Source organism: Larus michahellis, chromosome 8, assembly GCF_964199755.1.
Source record: "Larus michahellis chromosome 8, bLarMic1.1, whole genome shotgun sequence".
In the NCBI taxonomy this organism is placed as follows: Eukaryota; Metazoa; Chordata; class Aves; order Charadriiformes; family Laridae; genus Larus; species Larus michahellis.
The window spans coordinates 17,734,578-17,757,268 of NC_133903.1; the positions used below are offsets into that span (position 1 = coordinate 17,734,578).

Genomic DNA, 22,691 nt, shown 5'->3' on the forward strand with positions numbered 1-22,691 from the left:
GAGGTGGGCAGGGCGGGCAGGGTCACGTGACGCGAGGCGCGCGCGGATTGGCGGCGGCCGCGCGGGACGGTTGAGCTGGCGGCGCGCGCCATGGCGGCAGGTAGCGGCGGGGCGGAGAGGGGGGTACGGGGCTACCGGGGAGGGGGAACTTGGGGGGAACGGGGGAGTCACCGGGGGGGAGGGGGCGGGGCTTGGGAATAACCGGCGCATCACCGGGCTCGGGGGGTTCGGGGCACGGGGGTAACGCGGGTGTCACCGGGTTCAGGGGTGACATCAAGGCTGGGGGGACTCGGAGCACGGAGATGCCGGCGGCATCACCGGGGGTGGGGGAGACGGGACTCTGGAGACGGAGGGGGCTCGGGGCACGGCGGTAATGGGGGCGTCACCGGGGCTTGGGGGGGTCTCGGAGCACGGGGTTAACGGGGGTGTCAGCGGGGGTGTGGGGCTCGGGGAATGGGGGTGTTTGGAGCACGGGGGTAACGGGGGCGTCATTGGGCTCGGAGGGTTCGGGGCATGGGGGTAACGGGGGTGTCGCTGGGTTCGGGGGCGACATCGGGGCTGGGGGGACTCGGAGCACGGAAATACCGGAGGCGTCACCGGAACGGGTTGCGGAGGGGGGGGCTCTGGAGACGGAGGGGGCTCGGAGCACGGCGGGTTCGGGGCATGGCAGTAATGGGGGTGACACTGGGGCTGGGGGGGGTCTCGGAGCACGGGGGCGTCACTTGGCACGGAGGACTCGGAGCATGGGGGTAACGGGGGTGTCGCCGGAGATGGGGGGGTCTCAGGGCACGGAGATACCGAGGGTATCACCGGAACTGGTGGGGGGGACTCGGAGCACAGTGGTACGGGGGGTGTCACAGGGTTTGGGGATGACACCGGGAGTGGGGGGTCTCAGAGCATGGGGGAACAGGGGCGTCACCGGGACAGGAGGACTGTGAGCACGGGGTTACCGGGTCTGCCACTGGGCTCAGGGGTGACACCGGGACTGGGGGGATACTGAGAACGGGGGCAACACCGGAGCTTGGGGGACTTGGAGCACGGAGATACCAGGGGTGTCACCATGGCTGGGGGGCAGCTCTGGGGCATGGGGCGGGGCTCGAGACACGGAGATAACGGAGTCACTACGGGAGCTGGGAAGACTCAGGGGACAGTAATAATGGGGTCCTTACGGGGGCTTGGGGCACGGAGGTACTGGGGGTGTCACCGCGTCTGGTGGGGGCTTGGGGCACGGAGGTACTGAGTGTGTCACTGGCTTCGGGGCATGAGGGCAACACTGCGGCTGGGAGGACATGGAGATAATGGGGTGTCAACAGGGCAGGGGACCCTGGGACGTGGCTGCGTCAATGGGGTCCCCAGTACAGGGGGTAACGGGGGACGTCCGTGTGGGGGGACCGTCCCCCCGCCGATCCCGGTACCAGCAGCCTGGCAGCGTCCTTACCTGAACATCTTCAAGCACTTCCGCGTGGAGGAGTGGAAGCGTTCTGCCAGGGAGGGGGACGTGGCTGCCCTCACGGTAACGGGGACACCAGCGTCACGGGGCAGGGGACACGGGCTGGCAGTGCTGACCCCCCCCCATCACCCCTTTCTGTGGTTTCGGCAGGACGCAAGGTTGAAGGGAACTGTCTACCGGATCCGGGGCTCCATCCCCGCCAGCAACTACCTGCAGCTGCCCCGGACGGGGACGCAATCGCTGGGGCTGGCGGGGCGTTACCTCTACCTGCTCTTCAGGCCCATGCCCCGCAAGCACTTCGTCGTCCACCTGGATGTCGCCACCCAGGTATGTGACATGGGGTGGCCTCGTTAAACCGCCCTCGTTAGCGTTGTGGCCAGATTGAAGGCTACCAGAGGGGGCAGTGGTCTTCTGTGCTTGGGGGTGTGGAAATCGGCTGGTCTTTGTTGCTGTTGGTGGGTTGCCCTGGGCTGGAGGTTTTTTCCATCCTGGTGGCATCTCCACTGGGGACAGGGGACACGAGACACAGCCAAGCGTCTTCTCCTTTGTAGCATTTCCCTGCCGAGGCCACCAGGGTGACTAAAGCTCTGTGTGTGTGTCTTGTCTTCTCAGGAAAACCAGGTGGTTCGCATCTCTTTCTCCACCCTCTTTAAGGAGTTCAAATCCACGGCCACCTGGCTGCAGTTCCCCTTCCTCTGCGGGGCAGCCGAGGGCTCGCTGGGCGACGGCGCTGCCAGGCGCGGTGAGGAGCGCGCGTGGGGCTGCTGGGCTGGCACATCACCCCTGAAACAACTTACTTTGAAATCGAGTTCAGAAGTTGACTCGATGCATTCGAGGAGGGCGAAGGGTGGTGGTCTCGAGCAGGAGACCCTCAGCAGCTGGAAGGTCGGGGCTGCAGCTCCCGGGAGGGATGTCCCCCATCCCTGTTCTCCCGAGCAGTGGGGTGCGGTGTCAGGCCGACGTTGAGTCCATGGAGGCAGCGGGGCTGCTTGTCTGTCCTTCCTCACCCCTGCGCCGCAGCCGCGAGTTTTCCCATCTTGGCACAGCCAAGCTAAACCTGTTGGAAATCTTGCCTGGGAAATACTTTTGACTTAGCCGCGTTAAATCTTGCAGCTCCCGTTCTGCGAGGTCCAAGGTCTGTAGCATTTTTTGCCTACCTTCTTTCTTGCCACTGTCCGCTCTCCTCCCCAGATCTCACGGGAGCCGCCCCCGCCGACGTGCGCTGGACCTGCCTGGTGCTGGACCTGCCCTCCATCCTCTCCCTCTACCTCAGCCGACGGTACAGCCACCTGAAGAGCGTCAAGCTCTGCTCCAACCTGCTGGTGAAAAACCTCTGCACGAGCGACTTGGTGTTCGACCCAGGTGAGGTGCCGAGACCTCGCGGAGGAGGGCTCTGCTTTCTCTTGTGACTGGGAGAGAACCCGTGGCGGGTTTGAAGGGGCTTTTCTCCCCCTCTGCTCCTCTCTGAGAAACCGCCTGCAGTGCTGCCTCCAGCTCTGGAGTCCTCAGCACAAGAAGGACACGGAGCTGTTGGAGCAGGGCCAGAGGAGGCCCCAGAGATGCTGGGAGGGCTGGAGCCCCTCTGCTGTGAGGACAGGCTGAGAGAGCTGGGGGGGTTCAGCCTGGAGAAGAGAAGGCTCCGGGGAGACCTTGGAGCCCCTTCCAGTCCCTAAAGGGGCTCCAGGAAAGCTGGGGAGGGACTCTGGATCAGGGAGGGCAGCCATGGGACGAGGGGGAACGGTTTTACGCTGCAAGAGGGGAGATTGAGATGAGATCTGAGGAAGTAATTCTTGGCTGTGAGGGTGGTGAGCCCCTGGCCCAGGTTGCCCAGAGAAGCTGTGGCTGCCCCATCCCTGGAGGTGTTCAAGGCCAGAAAGGGCAAAATACTCTCTGCCACGTTAAGTTTCTACGTGCGCTGGTGAATACAATCTCCCAACCTCTGGAGGAAATTGTCCTCTCATTTTCTAGCTGTAAAAGTGAACTGTAAGAGCAAGGTTAAATATCTTACCAAGGTTAGAAAATATTTTTCTGGGGAAACAAAATAAAGGTGTTACTAAGCCTCGCTTCTCTGAGACCTGTGCTTTGATCTGCTGGAAGAGCCTGTGGGGTTTTTTTGTCTCAGAAATCTTCCAAGGTACTTTATTTTATCCACCAGCTCAGTGTGGCAGAGATGCTTTGGTCAAAACCTTTGTTTCTGCCTTTCTTTTTTTTTTTTGGGCTGGAAATCTGCCCGTAGCAACTGGCCTGCTGGAAAGCATCAGTGAGGAGCAAGTTATGGCTGCTGCCTTCACATTCCTGAAACTTGTTATTTCGTAGAACCATAGAACGGTTTGGGGATGGTTTCTCGAGGACTTTCATGCGGTGACGAACGCATGAAGGAAGGAAGAGAAGAAAAAGAATAAAGAGCCTTAATACAAATCACGTGAAACTGCTGAATCACTGAGTGGAAAACTAAGCGAATCTTGGGCTAGGGGGACTTATAATTCATTATCAAGAATTTATGCTCTTGGGTCTTTTTTGCAGGTTGTGGGATTCAGGAATATTCCTGTGCAAAGGTGTGTTAGTTTGTCACAGACCTCGGGGTTGTAATCTTTGCTTTTCAGGTGTTCTCAAAGAGGGAAGGCGTTTGTGCCCGGGTGATTTCAATCTGAAGCTCCACGGGCTTTGGAGAACTCGTTCACTTTATCTCCATCTCTCCGCTGCCAGGTGTGACCTTCTCCGAGGCCCGGCGAGCCGACCTGGCCTGCCGCGGGGTGGCTCCCATGCCACGGGAAATGACTTTCCCCGTGCCCAGGGGACAGAAGTGGCACGACCTCTACGACTACATCAGGTACGGCTGCTCCCGAACCCGCCGCAGCTCGGAGACCTCCCCGTTCCCCCGGGAAAGGCAACTTAAGAAATGACGGATCCGGACAAACCCTGGGGACTTGAGTGGACATATTTTGGTCATCCCAACTCCAGCGTTTAGGTGTCATTAAGACATCTACCCTGGTCTAAGCTTAATTGCTGACTGTCATGGTTTAACCCGAGCCGGCTCGTCCCTCTTTGCTCCCAGAAGGGTGGGGAGAAGAGGAAGGAAAGGAGGGGAAAGGGAGAAGGGAAAAAACCCGTGGGTTGAGATAAAGACAGTTTAATAGAACAATAATAGAAAAGGAAAATAATAATAATAGTAAAAGAATATCCAAGAGAAAAGTCTCTCTCAGCACCTGATAAGTTGGTGAATTGGCACCGTCCCGAGCAGCGATGGGGATACTCCCAGCCCTGGCTAACCCTGTTTATATATTAAGCATGACATCTGCGATATGGAATATTCCACTGGCCATTCCATTGGTCTGCTGATACTTGTTCTTCTCTTGCTGGGCTTGCTCCCGTAGCTGGCTTAGCCTGTGTCGGTCATAAGTTGCAGCTCATCGCAGTCATCAGCCTGAAGCGCGCGGCACCGAGCTAACTCCTGGAAAGGAATAGTGTCGGTCAGACCTGGGAGATGCTTTAGCATCCCTATATTTGGGAGAAGAGGGGGGAAAATGGGGGAATCTTACAGGAGACAGTGAAGAGGCTATTGTGTAAGTTACCATGTGGGATTCCTGGGTGCCCGATGACGTGGCCCCTTCCTCTGGTTTTGCTCAGGTTCCCATCCGAGGGGTCCAAGCTGTCCTACGACTCCATCCAGAAGATTTGTCCTGGTCCTGCGGCAGGTGGGAAGGTTGGGGACAGCAGCCCCGGCTGTGCCACCCTGTGTTGGATGCCTTGGGTTTCCGAAAAACCCCAACCCTTCTCCTCATGTCACCCAGGTGGCCAAGTCTCAAAGGACCCCCAGCCGGTGACGCTCACCAAAGCAGTCCGTGACCGACTGTCCCTCATCCATCAGATAACCAGTCCCAAAGCTGTAAGTGCACCGTGGAGGAGGCTGCAGCTTCTTCCTTTCAGTCTCCTGTGGAGTTTTCCCCCATGTCTTGTCTTTGCGTGCCTTTATTTAGGACGTAGAAGCTGCTTGTTGTCATTCGCAGCTGATCCGGGCAGGTCAGACCCCTGGTCTGGGCACGGTCTGTTGACCCCAGCCCCGCAGTTAACGACTGGATGGTTCAGTCTGACACAGCACAGAGCAGAGACAAGATAAACGCCAAGTACCTTGTAATCTCCAGACATCTCTCCTCCCTGTCTCAGCTGAGGCAGCAAATAGTTGTGTCTTCAAATTACAGATAGGAAATGAGGGCTGGAGACTAAAGGACTTGCTGGGGTGCCCTCAGGGAGCAGAGCAGCGTGTGGAGGTCCCGTTGCTGGGGCTGCGGGCAGCTGCCCTCACCCCTGGTTCCCCCTTCCCTGCTGGTGGCGATGCAGGAGCTGGTGCTCACCAGACAAGGTGGCGATGGGCTTCTGGAGAGGGACTGGGGGAAGCCATCCCTCTCACGCTGTGGAGAGGGAGAAAACGAGGAGCAGGACTGCTTTGCTGTTCCTAACTGGGATGCACCGAGCTGGCTGGATCTCTCCTGGGGCTCTGTTTGCTGTCTGGAGGAGGTGAACTCTGCACGGACAACACTGGGGGCATAGGGAAACTGGCTGGTACGTGACCAAGCTACGTACCGACAGGGATGCTCTCCCTCCGCGTTGCTTCATCCTTGCGTGTGGCGCTGAGGAGTCACTCTGCCTTGTGTGGAGGGTGGAAGGCACCGGGAGGAGGGCTGATCTCTGTCTGAGGCTTTGCTCTTTCTTAGATGCCACGTCGGCGCCCTGTAATTACGAGAAGCATCCCTGAGGTTCACCTGACAGCCCCAGGGTCTCCGGCAGCCGTGCCTGCTGGGGACCAGGAGCTGGAGAAGACCCAGAGACCGCACAGCGCAGGGGACATTGGGCAGTCAGCGGCAGTCGGTGACGGTGGCATCCATGTGTATGCTCACCAGAGGAGCGAGCGAACCATCCGAGCCACCCACACCGGCTCAGAGGAGGTGGGTGAAGCCAGAGGAGGTGGGTGAAGCACAGCGGAGTCACAGCCACCTGAGGGTGGCTTTGGGACACTTACGGCTGATGTTTGTGAGCCCAGCAGAGGGAATGCGAGATTCAGGCTGGAATTTCTGTTAATCCTATGGAGTCCTTTTGCTGCCGTTAGTTTTTCTGATTAGCAGTTCTCCTTTCCATTGGTATCTTACTTGCCTTGAATGAGGGACCCTGTGTTTGAATGCGCTGACCTTAAGCCAATAATGTCTGATTACTAATTTGTCCAGAGCGTGTACCGCAAGGGCCCTGGACCAGGCGTGCCATCCGGCAGAGAGGAGAGCACAGCCCTTCCCGCAGCAGCCGCCACTCTCTGGGCATCACCGCGGCGCTGGGAAGGGCTGGATGTAACCCCCCAGCCTGGGTGGGAGAGGTGCCGAACGCTGGGAAACCCCAGCTCCTCCTTCCTTCCAGATTTGACTTCTCCCATGTGAAATACTTCAGTACATCCCCTTAACGGGAGAGAAGGCAAAGGTGCTTTAGAGAGAAAGGAACAATGGAGATGGGGGGGTCCGTGATCAGAGGACCTCAGTTCCTGCTGTAGGTGCGACGGTGCTGTCTGTTGGGCTTTTTTCCAGAGGCTTTTACCAGATCCCATCCTGAAGCTGAGAATGATTATTGGCTTTGGAGGCTGCAGCACCAAATGGGTCAGTAACTTGGACGGTTCGGGAAATTTACGTGTAATCACAGATTTTTTTTTTTTTATTTTTTTTTTTTTTATTTTCGGAGGCGTTAAAGGCAGCTGAGTGCCACCCTCCCAGCACTTCTCGATGGGGAAAGTGAGTCTGAAGCAGATGTGCTTCTGTGTGTGCATGGGTCTTCTGCCATTACGATGGTGAATTAGAAATGATGGGGGCCTTTTATATCTCATGGCTTTTGCGTTTTAACACGTTAAAATTCGAGCCACTTTGTAGGAGTCTGGAGAGGAAGGGCTGTGTTTTAGATTGTTTCCATGGGGCGCTGTGCCTTGTAGGCACCCAGCTTGTGGTCTGTGTTAGGGTAAAGAAAGGGTCGTTTTGGTTCAGCCAGTTCAAGCATGATTTTCCATGTATCTGCTGTTCATGTAGTAGAGATGATCGCTACGGTAAATCCACTGAATTAAGTAGGATGTTGTCTGGGCTCTTGGTTTTCCTTTGCGAGTTAGAAGAGTACTTGTACGGCAGAGCATCCTCTCACTTGCACACGTAGAGCAGATCTCTTGGTGAAGAACGCTGCAGGTCCAGCCTAGGACCTGCGGCCCCTCCGGAGGATCTGCAGCCCCATCTCGGGGGATCTCATTCCCGTCTCGGTCCTGCAGGCGCTGTGGACTCGGAACAACGCTGCGGTGGTTTACCCCTGCCACGCTGTTATAGTCACCCTGCAGATCCAGACCGGGGAGCAGAGGTTCTTCATTGGACACACGGATAAGGTGAGCGTAACTCCTTACACAACAACGCTGTCCTTGTACCCCGGGTGTATCCCCGGTCCCAGCTCTCCTCCGGAGCCTTGAACCCGACGCTTCCTGCAGGTGTCGGCGCTGGCCTTCAACGGGAACAGCACCTTGCTGGCTTCCGCGCAGGCTGGTCCCCTCAGTGTGGTGCGACTCTGGGACTTCCCGACGGGCACCTGCCTCTCCGTGTTTAAAACCCACGTCCGCTCCCTCTTGTCCCTGAGGTGGGTTTCAGCCTGGGTGCAGGGATGGGCGCAGGTGGGCTAAGCGTTGCAGCACGGCAGCTTTGTGCGTGATAAATCAGGGGTGAATTATAGCTCTCCTTCAGCCCCCCGCGTTTATCGCCGAGACCTGCTGGCAGCTGGCCCAGAAGAGCCGATACGCTGCCAGCTCCCTCCTGGGCTTATGCCTCGGGTCTTGCTCTCTCCCCATCCCCTGAACTTGTCTCCTTTTATTCCCCGTTGAGATGCACTCGGGGTAGAAGGAGCTGCATTTCACCAGGTGGCCTCTTCTTGCAGCTTCTCCTACAGCGGAGCCATTCTGTGTGGCGTCGGAAAGGATGGGCATGGCAAAACGGTGAGAACTGAAACTCGGTGTTTGGAGTCTTCCCTGCCTTGCGAACAAGCAATGTGTGAGGTGGCTGTGCTCCGGATCACATAGTTATTTTGCAGACAAACCTCTGCTCTGGGCTTTCTTAGACAGGTTCTTCACTGTAGTCAGAGGGAGATCCCTTTCTCGTTAGCTGCTGAGAAAATACTTCCCTCCTACCCGCTGCCTGCGAGTGTTTGCATGCACGATCCTTGCCTGCAAGCAAACAAATCCTTTCGGAAGCAGCCCGAGAGACCTGCTCGGGTTGAGCTTTGGGGATGTTTTTTGTCCCTGCTGGAGTGGTGAAGGCGGCTGTGTGATTCTGCCTGCACCCTGTGGGGATCGCCGCAGGCTCGCGCACAGCGATGTCACCCGCCTCCGCAGCCGTTCCGGCCCACCGTGCTGCGGGTGACACGTGTTTGTGTGGTATTTCGAGTTGGAAGGCTTGCAAGCATGTAGCGGAGGAACGAGAATTGAAATGGGAGGCGCAGCACTGACTAGAGCCCAAAAAAACCCTTTTTTAATAGCATTTAGGGCATGATGCGAGGTTTAATCTTTCAGTTCTGAGCATCTCGGGCAATGCTGCTGGAAGGGAGTGAAGCTGCCACCCACTGATGTAGCTGGGGGATGACGCACATCCCACGTGTAACAGTCAAAAATAAAATTGTTTCATGGGACGGGGGGTTTTGCTTTATCGGGGGAACTGTTTTCATCCCCTGCTCCCTTATTGACAACCCCCAGCAATTAGCTGTGCCGTTGCTGAGTACTGCCTGCAGGGAAAAAACAAACAGCGCTCTGGTTTTTTGCCTAGTTTTCAGTGGTCCGTGATCTGGGTGGGAGCTGGTGAGCTGGAACTGGGATCAGTAAGGCAAAAATAGGATGGGAGAAGGATGGGGTGCTGGGGGGCTGGCTCGGAATGCCGCTCCCAGGGCGATGGGACCTCCGAGGTGATGCTGGGTCTGTTTTTAACGCTGTTCTGAAATGCAGAGGAACAAATTACCCGTGTTCCTTCACCCACCTCCTCCTTTACTTTTGGGGAAAGGGTTGGACTCTCGTGCCCCTCGTGATCATCACGAGCGGCATCAAAGTGCTGCGAGAGCCGGTGCAGCCAGACACGTGCAACCTCCAGCTCTCGGGGACTGGAGTACAGCTCTTCTGTCTTGGCAGACAGAGTTCCCACTCCTCTGTGGATTTTCTTTCCAAGTCTCAGCCCTGTTGCCAGGCAGCCCTGGGATTTAGAACCTATAATGACAGATGCCAGACAAGTATACTGCTATTAAGCTTTGCAAAGCTGTTGGACTGTCCTAAACCCTCTGCGAGAGGGTTGGTTGTTTTTTGTTTGTTTTTTTTTTTTCAATTCTGTTATCAATACTTTGTGCCCAGCTCCGGAGCAGGCTCCCGGATGTGCAGCTGGTCACAGCTGTGATGAAAAGCTCTTTTGCTGCCAAGATTTCCACGTTTGAGCAGCTCTGCCATCGTGTCTTCTTGTTTCAGCTGGTGGTGGTGTGGAACGCTGCTCAGGTGACCCGTGGTGGAGAGGTGGCCGTGCTGGCCAAAGCGCACACGGATGTGGACATCCAGGCCTTAAAGATTGCCTTTTTTGATGATACCAGGTAGCGTGCAAAGAAAATAAATCAAAAACATTGGTTCTGGCATGGCTGAGGGGGGAATCGTGGTGCTGCAGCCATCTGGTTGCCATGCCTGTTCTCGGTCCTCGCTGTCAGGCGGTGGCCCTTGGGCCACTGACCTTTCAGCAGGGGCTTGGAGGGTCCTGCCCTGGTCCTCACGCAGTCTCTCCCGGGGCAGGATGGTGTCGTGCGGCCGGGACAACATCAGGCTGTGGCGAGTGCGGAGCGGAGCACTGCGCTCGTGTCCCATCAATCTGGGCGAGTACCATTCCCTGGAGTTCACCGACCTGGCCTTCGAGGAGGGGCACGCAGCCGAGCGGGAGCCAGAGGACCGCATGCTGTAAGGGGCTCCACCGTCACCCATCCGCGGGGCAGCCTGCCGGGAGGGAGCTCTGTCGCTCTTGGCTGCCTTAACATCCTCCTTTCCCCCTCCTCTGCAGGAGCATGGCATCTTGCTTGGGTTTTCCCTGCAAAATACACGTGCCTCCAGGAGCTGGGAGAAGCTCTCCCGTCCTCAGCACGCTTCGCTTCCCAAAAGAGATTTGCCTGCTTGCAGAGTAGACCAAGAAATGGGTCTTTCCTCTTGCCACACTGATGTTTTGCCCTATTTAGTGAATCTCTCCCCATCCTGAGTCTTGTGGTGGTTAGCTTTCTGTTGGCAGCAGGAGGAGTCTGGTACATAAGGACACGGAGCTGTTGGAGCGGGGCCAGAGGAGGCCCCGGAGATGCTGGGAGGGCTGGAGCCCCTCTGCTGTGAGGACAGGCTGAGAGAGCTGGGGGGTTCAGCCTGGAGAAGAGAAGGCTCTGGGGAGACCTTGGAGCCCCTTCCAGTCCCTAAAGGGGCTCCAGGAAAGCTGGGGAGGGACTCTGGATCAGGGAGGGCAGCCAGGGGACGAGGGGGAACGGTTTTACGCTGCAAGAGGGGAGACTGAGATGAGATCTGAGGATGAAATTGTTTGCTGTGAGGGTGGTGAGCCCCTGGCCCAGGTTGCCCAGAGAAGCTGTGGCTGCCCCATCCCTGGAGGTGTTCAAGGGCAGGTTGGAGGGGGCTTGGAGCAACCTGGTGTGGTGGGAGGTGTCCCTGCCCAGGGCAGGGGGTGGCACTGGGTTGTCTTCAAGGTCCCTTCCAACCCAAACCATTCTGTGATGCTCTTGCATATAGACACATGCTTTTTTTGTTATTTTATTTTAATCATCAAAGCCAGACCTTTGTTGCTACCACATACTGGTCCATAAAAGCGGAGCTGTCGGCTCAGCTGGCCCTGCCTTCCCCAGGGCTGCGTGTCCTGTGGCAGAGAGAGATTTCTTTCTGAAGTCTATGCCGAGCTTTTAGCTCTTTTGCTAAATAATGTTTCAAAGGAACGAGAAATAAAACAGGAAGCTCTGACTTGGTTGTAGATCTGTAGGGTGGCAAGGTGCCCTTGGCCACCTCGGTACTGCGAAGCAGAATTGCTTTCCATCGGGCAAAGAGTTTTAACGGATAAACCAAGGTGGGTTTTTACTAAACCACGCCGGCACAGCTCCTCTTCACCCTGGGGTCTGTCTCCTTTAACAGCTTCGTCTGCAGCAAGAGCGGCCACGTCCTGGAGGTGGACTACAAGAACGTCTGCGTGAGGACTGTGCGGCGGCTGCTGCCCGCCGAGTCCCGGGGCTGCCAGCGGCAGGACAAGGCAGGTAGGAGGATCTGCAGGCAGGGAGGAGGGCGCCAGCCAGCACCCCAACCATCCTCGGGGTCCCAAATGAATTCAAACAAATCCCTGGTTAAACCAAACCAGCTCTTTACCTACTGCTAAGGATTATTTTGGGTTGATTAGATAGATCATTGCTAGCTATTTGCCTTTTAAGTGCCGCAAATAATCTTCCTCGGTGCGGCAAAGTATCGTTTTAAGAAAGGAATTTTAGCATTTTGAACGCTGATTGCACTTTCAGCGAAACACTACTTTTAGAAACATGAAACAAGGTCTTAATTTGCTGATGGGAATCTTAATGTAGAGATGGAAAAAGAGCTCAGCAGACCAACGAAAAAAGATGAATTTGGGGATTTTTTTTTCGTTATTCAGCCTGTGCAGAGTGTTTGGGAAATCTTTCTTGCTGTATACTAAGTAGTACAGCTTTCAGCTCTTCCATTAATTTTAACAGCGGGAAGAATTCACTTTCAAGTGTGATTGCTCTGATATCTTAAAATTTAGTGCATAGTTTGCTTTGGCCAAATTGAGCTAATTAATCCCGAGCATGCCCCTTTGGGAGGGAGGTATGTAGCTCCGGTTCTCAATTCATGGGAGAGAAAATGCCCAAGAGGAGGTGAATCGATGTCCTTGGGTGTCCTCCTGGTAGCAGTGCTGGCTCCTGCCAGTGCTTTGGCTTTACACCTGAATCAAAAAAAAAAATCCCAGTTTCTGTAGATGTGTATTCTTTCTCTCTTCTCACTATGCTGCAGAGAGGATTTGAGACAGGGAAATAAAAAGGTTTTGTATCTCGGGCAGTTAAGCTAGGAGATCCCTTGCCACAAGATCCTGTTAAGTCGAAAGTATGGCAGGCTTTAAAAAGCGGCAAGAATTTTCTGTGCCTGGCAAGAGTAAGCGGAGTCACACGATGGTGAAGAGGGGTGCTGGAAAGGGACGGGGGCTGAGCGCGTTTGGAGTCCTGGGAAGGGCGAGCTGAGACTCCTCAGCCGACGCTGGCAGTCGCCGTGGGCTTCCTGGCATCATCTTCTCGAGACTTCAGCCGCTGGTTGAACCCAAGAGACTCAGATCTTGGGTGGGGGAACCCTCAGTTTGCGTGGTTTTTTTTTTTTTTTTGTTTCAAGTGTACAAAGTAGTGTTGTTTTTTGGGTTTTCAGGCCCCGGGATCGCTATAAACAGTATTAGCTTCTCTTCAACCTTCTGCGCCACGGGTTCAGAAGATGGCTACCTGCGGCTGTGGCCACTGGACTTCTCGGCTGTTGTCTTAGAGGCGGGTGAGTAGAGCTGGGACGGGTGCTTCTGAGCCCCACCTCTCCATCAGCCTGCTGCTGTGAAGCCAAAGCTCCACTGCCACGTCTCCTAAAGCAATTCATAGAATCATAGAATGGTTCGGGTTAGAAGGGACCTTAAAGATCATCTAGTTCCAACCCCCCTGCCCTGGGGAGGCATGATTGCCCAAGGGCACACATGAATGAGGGCATCTTTTATGCCTGCTGTCCCTAGGAGTGGCTGGCTTGGAAGTCTTTTACTTCAACAACAATTATTCATGTTCATTCTTGTAACTTGCAGGAGAAAGGCAGGATCAGGTGGGTGAGAGCGGGCGCTCCGTCTCGATTTCTGTGCTCTTCTATCTGTGAAAAATTAGGGGAGAAGTCGAGCAGTTCACTATTTTTTGAAACAGCCACCGTAGCAGCAGAGCCTGGGGACTTCTAGAAAGGGCTGAGACTAATTTGTCACTAAACTCAAACCTTGCAAGCATTTAGTCGTGTGGGATGTTTGTACCTGTGTGCGTTGCTTTCCCAAATGCGGATCTGGTTCGGTAGCTGTGCTCCAGCTGCTGCTGCTCCTTTTCCAGGGGGCTTTGCTGACTCGGGTGTCTTTCCCCAGAGCACGAGGCTCCAGTGAGTTCTGTCTGCATCAGCCCGGACAGCCGCAAAGTCTTGTGCACGACGGCTGCCGGGAATGTGGGTTACCTGGATATCCAGTCCCAGGGCTATAACACCCTCATGCGCTCTCACGAGGACTCCGTTCTGGCGTTCTCGGTGGAGGGGATTTGGAAGCAGATGGCAACGGTGTCTCAGGACAACACCATCCGAGTCTGGGACCTGGCCTCCATGCAGCAGGTAGGTGAGACGAGGGTCGACAGGTGTCTCACACTTTATTAATAGTCTCCCTGGTCTCTATTTGGTCTAGTTACCAACACTCCACACTTCAGGAGCCCTTAAATGTCCTCCCTGAAGCATGGGTGGGGGGTACCATGGGCAAGAAATCCTTTGGAAGTGTGGAGTTCTGAGAGTTTTAGCTTAATGCGTGATTTGGCCTTAGCTTCTTTTCCTCCGCCTTTTGAATATTGCTTTTAACACAAAACATAATACCCAATTCCCGGGCTTTAGATCCACTCAGGCACGCTCAGATTTCTGTTGTGAGACCCACGGGGGAGGTCAGAGGCTGTTTGGTTGTTCGATGTGGCTGCCAGGTAGGGCTTTATCCAGCTTTGTGCCTGCGGTGTGTCTCTTCCCTACAGCTGTACGACTTTACGGCCGCGGATGAAATGCCATGTGCTGTGGCCTTTCACCCTACCCAGCGTGTCCTGGCCTGTGGCTTCGACAGCGGGATGGTGCGGACCTTCAGCTTGGCTGCTTCCGATCTGCTGGTGGAGCACAAGTAAGCGCTTGCAGTGGGAGCTGCTCCAGTGGACGTATGGGTCTAACTGGGGCTGTCCTGGCAAGGAACCACATCCTGGCTTGTAGTGTGGCCAGCAGGACCGGGGCAGTGATCCTCCCCCTGTACTGGGCACTGGGGAGGCCCTACCTCGAATGCTGTGTCCAGTTTTGGGCCCTCAAGCCATGAAAGACACTGAGGTGCTGGAGCGTGTCCAAAGAAGGGCAACGGAGCTGGTGAGGGGTCTGGAGCACAAGTCCTGTGAGGAGCGGCTGAGGGAGCTGGGGGTGTTCAGCCTGGAGAAGAGGAGGCTGAGGGGAGACTTTCTCGCTCTCTACAGCTCCCTGAAAGGAGGGGGTAGCCAGGGGGGGTCGGTCTCTTCTCCCAAGGAACAGGCGAGGGGACAAGAGGAAACGGCCTCAAGTTGCGCCAGGGGAGGTTTAGGATGGATTTTAGGAAAAACTGCTTCACCGAAAGGGTTGTCAAGCATTGGAACAGGCTGCCCAGGGCAGTGGTGGAGTCGCCATCCCTGGGGGTATTTAAAAGCCGGGCAGACGTGGTGCTGAGGGACACGGGTTAGTGGTGGGTTTGGCAGTGTTGGGTTGATGGTTGGACTCGATGATCTTAAAAGTCCCTTCCAACCTAGATGATTCTATGATTCTGTGATAATCGTGGAGGTGGGAAAAGTGCTTTTCTGTAGCTTGACAACCCTCACATCCCAGCTGAGTGGTTTTCAGGCAGTGACAGCCTGCTGTGCCAAGGCTCTGGTGGTAAAAGTCCAACCTGCGAAGGCTGTGAGGGCTTTCTTTATGACTTCCCGGTGGACAGTTGGCCAACAGTAGGGAAGAGCTTGTCCTAGAGAGCAGCTGAACAGGGAGCCCTTGGGAACCTTGGCATGGGAAGCGGAGGATGCTCCAAAGGGAGAGAGAGCATGTCCCACCTGGGGACAGCTGTATTGCTGCGCTTGCTGCTCAGTTTTCCAAAAAGTTGGAGTGTTGATTGTCCTTGGAGCTGCAGGTGTGAGCATGGCGGGGTCCTCTGCCTGCCCCTGATTATTTTGCTCTGCTGGGTTCCTCACATTGCTACTGTTTTATGGGGTTTTATGTTTGTTCTCGTCTCCTTTTTCGTGTTTTCTGCCTTCTTTCAGGCAGCACCGCACTGTGATCACTGGACTGACCTTCTCTCCAGATGGCAATTTCATGTTCAGCTGCTGTTTGCAGGGAACTCTGGCTCTTTACAGCTGTATGGCTCAGAAAAGCCACGTCCTGAGGGTCCTGGGTAAGATTTTGGGGTTCTGGGTTCTTTTTTTTTTATTAGCACAGACATCCTAGCACCAAAGCCAAACCAAACTCAGCCTACTCGGAGAGGTATTTTCTGGGGAACCATCTGAGCTGTGTCATTTGTGTTTATACCGTCTGTGTGAGCAAACCCTGGTGACTGCCAACCCTTCCCTACCCGTCCTGCTTCAAACGCTCTCAGATTCCTCCGTGTTTTGATTTGGTGAACAGGCTGGAATGGCAGAGACCTGCCCTCGGAGCTGCAGGTGTGAGCACGGTGGGGTCCTCTGCCTGCCCCTGATTATTTTGCTCTGCTGGGTTCCTCTTGGGTTGCCCTTGCAGGTCTCTGGGTTCAATGGTGCATTGCCTAGAAGCGACGCAAGTGTAGAGTCTTCCTATTTATTCATGCCCAAGCCCCGAGTCTTTCCATTTTGTGGATGTGCAGTTTAATTTGTTTAAACTGGATCGTTTCCCTAATCGTGCCTGCAGCAGAGCTGCGCAAAGAGCCGTGCTAGTGAACGGAGAAGGTGGAGACCTGCAGGCAGGGGAAGCAGTGCAAGGGCAAAGCTGTTTTGAAACATTAATGTCATCTTTAATGTACGCCTTTGAAATGAGCTCTGGCAGCACAAGCTTGGGCAGGGAAAGGGAGCTCCGTTATGCAACATTGTACAAAGAGAAGGATCCTGCCCCAAGAAATGTGCAGTTGAAGTAGGTGGAGAAGAAATAGGGGCTCGGAGAGATCGGGGAATTTGTCTAAAATCACCCAAGTTTTGGTGTCAGTGCTGCAGCTGGACTTTCACATTTTGACTCGGCTCTGAACCTGTGTTCTCTGCCTGGCTGTGTTCCAGGGACAGAACAGTGGCATTTGGGTAGTGGAATAAACACAGAGAATTGCTGTGATTTCTGTGATGTTTAGACCTTTGGGTCTATCTGCCCACCGGCCTGACATCAGCATGGTGGGGTTTGGTGCTGACTTCGTTCTGCGCAGGGTTCAGACACCCAGGCTGCAGCTGAGATCTCGCATCTGTAGCTTCTTCTCACAGCTTCATGTAACGTTAAAAAATAAACACTAAAATCAATTTTATTCCCTTGTCTTTGTCCTGCTCTCCTTGAAAACACCGCACGTTTGGTCAGGAGACGAGACGTCTATCTAGACCTTGTCTTTGAGGTGGTTCGCTGCACGCTTTGGCTGTTGCAGGTCAAATTTGTAGTATCTTCTACAACAGAGGTTGCTTCTTTCTCAGGCTGGAACGTTAACCCAGGGCTGATTCAGAGGCAGGAGAAGCTGCAGCTACCGGTCAGCAGCAGCATCGCAGAGTGAGGTGGCTGCAGCACAGGCTTTGCTCCTCTCTTCACTCTCTCTTTTGCTTTGATCCTCAGGTAACGTGGTGGCCCGGGATGCCGGGAGCGGTCCGGATGCCTTGGTGGTGAGCGGGGACAGCCGTCTCCTGGCCTTCGTGGGTCCCTCCAAGTACGTTGTGACGGTGATGGAGGCCTGCTCTTTAGATGAGGTACCCAGCGGGCTCCCCTCGTTCCTGGGGGAGGGTGCGGAGGGGAGCACATGCCACAGGGGAAATTCCCACAGACTCCATCAGATGAGACAGATCCAGGGCCTTGGGCACCAGCACTGCTGGAGAGGGCCCTTCCCTGCACAGCAAACGCTTGCTCAGGGTGCTTACAATGACGTTTGTTTTCCATTCTGCGAGATGGAAACAATAAAGTCGAGGTTTCTTTGTCTCCGGCTTTGGTCACCTCTAGAAAGATAACTTGGAGAACCCTTGTGTAGACCGTCAGCTCCAGCTCCTTTTTGTGAGCCGCTCTCCTGGGCAGTAGGGACATTGCCTGGACCCTGCAGCCCCCCACACCCTTCCTTCCTCTCAGTGGGAAGGGAAAGGTCTGGCAGGGGGTGGGGGGCTGTGAACCTCATGTTAGGAGAGCCACGAGAGCAATCCTCGAGCTTCTGCGGTATTTGCTCCAGGACGTTTGTTGAGTAGCTCCTTGTTTCGCAGCTGCTGAGGGTGGACATCAGCATCCTCGATTTGAACAGCACGGCCTTGGACTCGGCAGTGAGGGTCTGCTTTGCCCCGGCGCCTCGAGGCGAGCTCCTGGTGTCCACTTCTTCCAATAAAATCCTCGTGCTTGATGCAAAAACGGGACGGCTGGTGCGAGAGGTAGGACACTACGAAATTCGTGCACTGAGGTCTCGTGTCATGTGGGGCTTTGGCACTTCATGTCACTGTGGGAGGCTAAAGGAGAGACGAGCTCATCCTGGAGTTCACAGGCTTCAAAGAAAGATGGGTGGCAAGCGTGTAGCTATCCTGGTGTGGTTGTCCTTGTTTTCTGTGCTGTCACACTCCTGTGCTCTTGCTGAAGCATAAGTAAGGATATGAAGTGGCTCAGTTAACGCTCCTGGTGCTGTTTCTTGTCCTCAGGTGTCTCCCGTGCACAAGCTGTCCTGTTCTTCCTTGGCGCTGAGCAAGGATGGCAGGTACCTGCTCACTGCCGGCGACAAAGTTATCAAAGTGTGGGACTATCGGATGCGCTTCGCTGTCAACTTCCAGGTACCGCCCACAAAGGGGAGGGAAGGGGGTTGGGATTGCATTTCTGAATCCCTGGAGAAGAAAGCAGCAAATACCCTCTGTGTGACTTGGCCCGGTGTCCCCAGTCCCAGTTTGCCCAGCAGCCCTATTCCCATGTTGTAATAACGCCCGCCACCGAGCACGGGCTGGGGCTGCCAAAGTGAGACCCTCTGCGAAGGAGAGAGGTGAGTGTTCCCTCTGTGCTAGGGACAGAGCCACCCGGAAAAGAAAATGGCTTACCCGGGGTTTCAGGGGTATTGAGAGCTAGGATAAAACCTTGGGGGTTTTCAGCTTCTGCTTGTTTCTTCACACCAGTGCGTTGAAGGTCAGCCCCAGGTTGATCAGCCCAAGGTCTGAGCGCTGTAGGTGTGATGCTGGCCTCTGAGGGGATCTTCTGCCGAGCAGAGCAGACACTGGCTACGCGGGGCAGGGAGTGGAGTAACCACCATCCTGCTAGAAGAGGCGAGGTGATGGAGAAGTTCAAGGCGTGCTCTTTTCCAGGTGTACATCGGGCACTCGGAGCCAGTGCGCCAGGTGGCCTTCACCCCAGACCAACGGCACGTCATCAGCGTTGGAGATGCCATCTTCCTCTGGGATTTCCTGGCTCTGCCTGCGGAGAGGTCACCCCGAGCCGAGTAAGCGCACCGTGCCGGGCAGTGCCTTCCCCTGCCGCGCGTTGCCTCCCCTGCCCCATCCCCGCGGGGTGTAACGCCGGTCCCTTTGCCTTTCCAGGGCTCCTTCCTCCGAGTCCGCTCTGCTGCCGGGAGCAGGTGAGTTTGCCTCCTCGCGTGAGTTGAGCTGGCCGGCAGGTTGGCTCTTCACGGCAGGGGGTAAGCGTTGGGGGTTTTTGGTTCCTTCCCTCAGCGGGGCAGATAGCAAGGGGGCTAACCAGCTAATTAACCCCAAAGGACAGTCTTCAATTAACTAGCACCTCTCAGTGAGAGTCTGCCAAGGAGGGGATGTTCTGAGCAGAGCCGCTCTGGGTTTTTTGGCAGGTCTTTCAGCTCCTGCCTTCTGTCTTTCCCTGCCTCCATCTCTTCTGTCTTCTTTTTCCCTGCCCTCACTGTCCCTCTCTCTCTCTGTCTGTCCCTCCCTTTCTTGAAGGGCAGAGGAGAAGTGGCTTCTCCTGTGTTGGAAGAAGCTGGAGAAATGACCTTGGAGGTAACACCATCGATCAACTCAGGAGGATGCGAGGATCTAAGGGATGAAGGAAGTTGCACAAACCCTTTTCTCTTCACAGAAGGGAGCTCTGAGAAGCTAAAGGATGCCTCTGAGACACCTCGGCAGACAGTTCCTCTCCCCTTGTTGTCCTCACCACCCTGTCTGGATGTCAGCTCTGTCCACCAAGCGGGATGTCAAAGTAAGAGGAAACTGCATGCAGGAAAGGGGAAAACTCATCTTGTTTTAGGAGAAACTCCTTGCCTAGTTCAGCAGCACCCTTGGAGCCTTCCCTGCCATGAGCCCTGTCCTGCAGACTGGCGGCCCAGTTTGCGCTTTGCTTCCCCTCACTTGGACAAAGCCAGCCAGAGGTGTTGGGGTTCCGCACCACTTTATTCTCTGCTCTCCTGCATACACTAAGCTGCCGACACAGCTTCTTTGAGGGCTGTGGTAAATACCCTGCTGGACCTACCCAGGAGGAAATGTCTGCTTTGCCCTCCACCCTAACACAGACAGGCTGGTACACAGCGCAGGAGAACCACGCTGCCAGGATCAAAGAGTCGGTCACACGTGATGAAGCAGTCCTGAAGGACACGGATGGCTCTGTCCTCCCACTAATTGTTTTCTTCAGGTATTTTCTCTGAGTCGGACAAAGAGGAGGAGGCAGGTCTGCCAGGCAGCAGCAGGATGGTGGCGAATGGAGATAAAGACGCCTCGGTCCGTGTGGTGGAGTCGGTCAGAAGCGAGGAGCTGCTTGTTGTGAGGCCCAAAGTGGGGCGGGAGAGCTCGAGGTCTCCTGGAGAATCGGCAAACGGTAAATCAGGGGTATTCCCACCTTGTACAGAGCTTGGCTCCTTAGGGGCACAACGTGCACAGGCCTGCATGGCAGCTTGGTCTATCCCTGAAAAATAAAGATCATTATTAACATAGTATAGATAGACCCAGACACGTGCTCTGAGTTGTGAGATGAAGGGCCCCAACGTGTTCCTTGAGTCCTCAGCACAGGAAAGACATGGAGCTGTAGGAATGGATCCAGCAGAGGGCCACAAAGATGCTGGGAGGGCTGGAGCCCCTCTGCTGTGAGGACAGGCTGAGAGAGCTGGGGGGGTTCAGCCTGGAGAAGAGAAGGCTCCGGGGAGACCTTGGAGCCCCTTCCAGTCCCTAAAGGGGCTCCAGGAAAGCTGGGGAGGGACTCTGGATCAGGGAGGGCAGCCATGGGACGAGGGGGAAGGGTTTTACGCTGCAAGAGGGGAGACTGAGATGAGATCTGAGGAAGAAATTGTTTGCTGTGAGGGTGCTGAGCCCCTGGCCCAGGTTGCCCAGAGAAGCTGTGGCTGCCCCATCCCTGGAGGTGTTCAAGGGCAGGTTGGAGGGGGCTTGGAGCAACGTGGTGTGGTGGGAGGTGTCCCTGCCCAGGGCAGGGGGTGGCACTGGGTGGTCTTCAAGGTCCCTTCCAACCCAAGCCATTCTATGATTTACTAAGGGAAGTCAGTATCGAGGGGAAACTCGCGTTGGTCCCCTGGCTCTTTCCCTCCTGCCGTTTCTAGGGACACCAGAAGCCCCTCTTCAGCTTGGAACCATTATCATTTCTAAGTGGCATGTTCTATTAAACCCGTCTGAAATTAAAGCTCCCGATGTCTCTATTAATAGATGCACGGCCTCAAAGCTGCAGCAGTTTGTGGCGAGCTGCCAGAAGCAGGCAGCTGCCAGCACTCAGCCCCAGGCAGCGCTGGTTGGAAAGCTTCAACATAAAACTATGTCTCTGCCACTCTCGTTAAAGACCTTTTTCTAGCTGTGTGGCTTGTGCTTTCGCAGCCATGCCAAGGGCACGCCATGTGGATGCCCTTAGGCTCTTTGCAGTGTGGTGGGGATGATGGGGGGAAGATGGATTTTCGTCCTTTGCTCCTGGAAAGTTGGTGCTTTTCCTATGGAAAGTCGTGTAGGAGCGTGTGTGACTCCACAGCATGAGTTTTGCCTTGTACGTAGCTGCTGGTCCCGAACTATTCCCAGGAACAGCATCCCATCGAGACTGTTTTCTACTTTCCGTGGCAGAACCCAGAAAGGAGACCAAAAGTCCCAAGTCCCAGTGCTCTGTCCGCCCAGATTCCTACCGGCATTTCACTCCTCGCTTTAAGGCATCGGTGCTCCCCCAGGTGAGAGTTCTGCCAGGGCTGGTTCCTTGGGCAGGTGATGAATGGGCAAAAATGACAAATTTTCCAAAATATTTCCATTTTCTTCTCTCCTTGAATGCAGTTTGTCAGGGATGGCTGACACAGGAGAAGGCCGTGCCGCCATCCAGAGAGACCTGGACAGGCTGCAGAGTTGGGCAGAGAGAAACCTTATGAAATTCAACAAGGGCGAGTGTAGGGTGCTGCACCTGGGGAGGAATAACCCCCCGCACCAGGACAGGTTGGGGGTGACCTGCTGGAGAGCAGCTCTGTGGAAAGAGACCTGGGAGTCCTGGTGGACAACAGGATGCCCATGAGCCAGCAATGGGCCCTGGTGGCCAAGAAGGCCAATGGCATCCTGGGGTCCATCAAGAAGAGAATGGCCAGCAGGTGGAGGGAGGTCATCCTCCCCCTCTGCTCTGCCCTGGGGAGGCCGCACCTGGAGCGCTGTGTCCAGTTCTGGGCTCCCCGGTTCAAGAAGGACAGGGAGCTGCTGGAGAGGGGACAGCAAAGGGCTACCAAGATGCTGAGGGGACTGGAACACCTCTCTGATGAAGAAAGGCTGAGGGATTTGGGTGTCTTCAGTCTGGAAAAAAGACGACTGAGGGGGGACCTTATCAACGCTTATAAATACTGAAAGGGTGGGTGTCAGGAGGATGGGGCCAGGCTCTTTTCAGTGGTGCCCAGGGACAGGACAAGGGGTAACGGGCACAAACTTGAGCATAGGAAGTTCCACCTAACCATGAGGAGGAATCTCTTTGCTGTGAGGGTGGCAGAGCCCTGGCACAGGCTGCCCAGAGAGGTGGTGGAGTCTCCGTCTCTGGAGACATTCCAAACCTGCCTGGACGCGTTCCTGTGCCACCTGCTCTGGGTGACCCTGCTCTGGCAGGGGGTTGGACTGGGTGATCTCCAGAGGTCCCTTCCAACCTGACCATTCTGTGATTCTGTGAAATACACCCCAGGGCCTGATGTTCAATTAGAAACCCTTAACATTAGTCCTCCTCTCTTCTCCACAGGCAGCTCTTTCCAGACTAGTAAAAAGTGAGTTGTGATCAACTCTTTTTCTGTTCAGCAAATCTGCA

At 55.3% G+C, this 22,691-nt stretch overlaps 1 protein-coding gene across 2 annotated transcripts in view; it reads left to right on the plus strand.

Annotated features, from left to right (window-relative positions):
• Positions 1 to 31: 31 nt before the first annotated feature.
• Positions 32 to 22,691, plus strand: part of WDR90 (WD repeat domain 90) — a 33,825-nt gene continuing 11,165 nt past the window's right edge. The window contains exons 1-29 of one of the 2 annotated variants that reach the window (XM_074598029.1): positions 32 to 100; positions 1,314 to 1,513; positions 1,601 to 1,777; positions 2,063 to 2,192; positions 2,642 to 2,812; positions 4,157 to 4,280; positions 5,078 to 5,145; positions 5,242 to 5,336; positions 6,163 to 6,393; positions 7,018 to 7,086; positions 7,737 to 7,847; positions 7,947 to 8,092; positions 8,387 to 8,444; positions 9,951 to 10,069; positions 10,263 to 10,424; positions 11,640 to 11,758; positions 12,924 to 13,040; positions 13,654 to 13,889; positions 14,291 to 14,430; positions 15,575 to 15,705; positions 17,085 to 17,215; positions 17,714 to 17,875; positions 18,137 to 18,265; positions 18,785 to 18,918; positions 19,016 to 19,053; positions 19,388 to 19,444; positions 19,524 to 19,643; positions 20,073 to 20,255; positions 21,452 to 21,594. In XM_074598029.1, coding sequence (XP_074454130.1) covers positions 91 to 100; positions 1,314 to 1,513; positions 1,601 to 1,777; positions 2,063 to 2,192; positions 2,642 to 2,812; positions 4,157 to 4,280; positions 5,078 to 5,145; positions 5,242 to 5,336; positions 6,163 to 6,393; positions 7,018 to 7,086; positions 7,737 to 7,847; positions 7,947 to 8,092; positions 8,387 to 8,444; positions 9,951 to 10,069; positions 10,263 to 10,424; positions 11,640 to 11,758; positions 12,924 to 13,040; positions 13,654 to 13,889; positions 14,291 to 14,430; positions 15,575 to 15,705; positions 17,085 to 17,215; positions 17,714 to 17,875; positions 18,137 to 18,265; positions 18,785 to 18,918; positions 19,016 to 19,053; positions 19,388 to 19,444; positions 19,524 to 19,643; positions 20,073 to 20,255; positions 21,452 to 21,594 — 3,711 coding nt within the window. In that variant the 5' untranslated portion in view covers positions 32 to 90. Of the gene's footprint in view, positions 101 to 1,239; positions 1,514 to 1,600; positions 1,778 to 2,062; positions 2,193 to 2,641; positions 2,813 to 4,156; positions 4,281 to 5,077; positions 5,146 to 5,241; positions 5,337 to 6,162; positions 6,394 to 7,017; positions 7,087 to 7,736; positions 7,848 to 7,946; positions 8,093 to 8,386; positions 8,445 to 9,950; positions 10,070 to 10,262; positions 10,425 to 11,639; positions 11,759 to 12,923; positions 13,041 to 13,653; positions 13,890 to 14,290; positions 14,431 to 15,574; positions 15,706 to 17,084; positions 17,216 to 17,713; positions 17,876 to 18,136; positions 18,266 to 18,784; positions 18,919 to 19,015; positions 19,054 to 19,387; positions 19,445 to 19,523; positions 19,644 to 20,072; positions 20,256 to 21,451; positions 21,595 to 22,691 lie in introns of those variants that run through there. The other variant, XM_074598028.1, reaches the window with a different exon arrangement.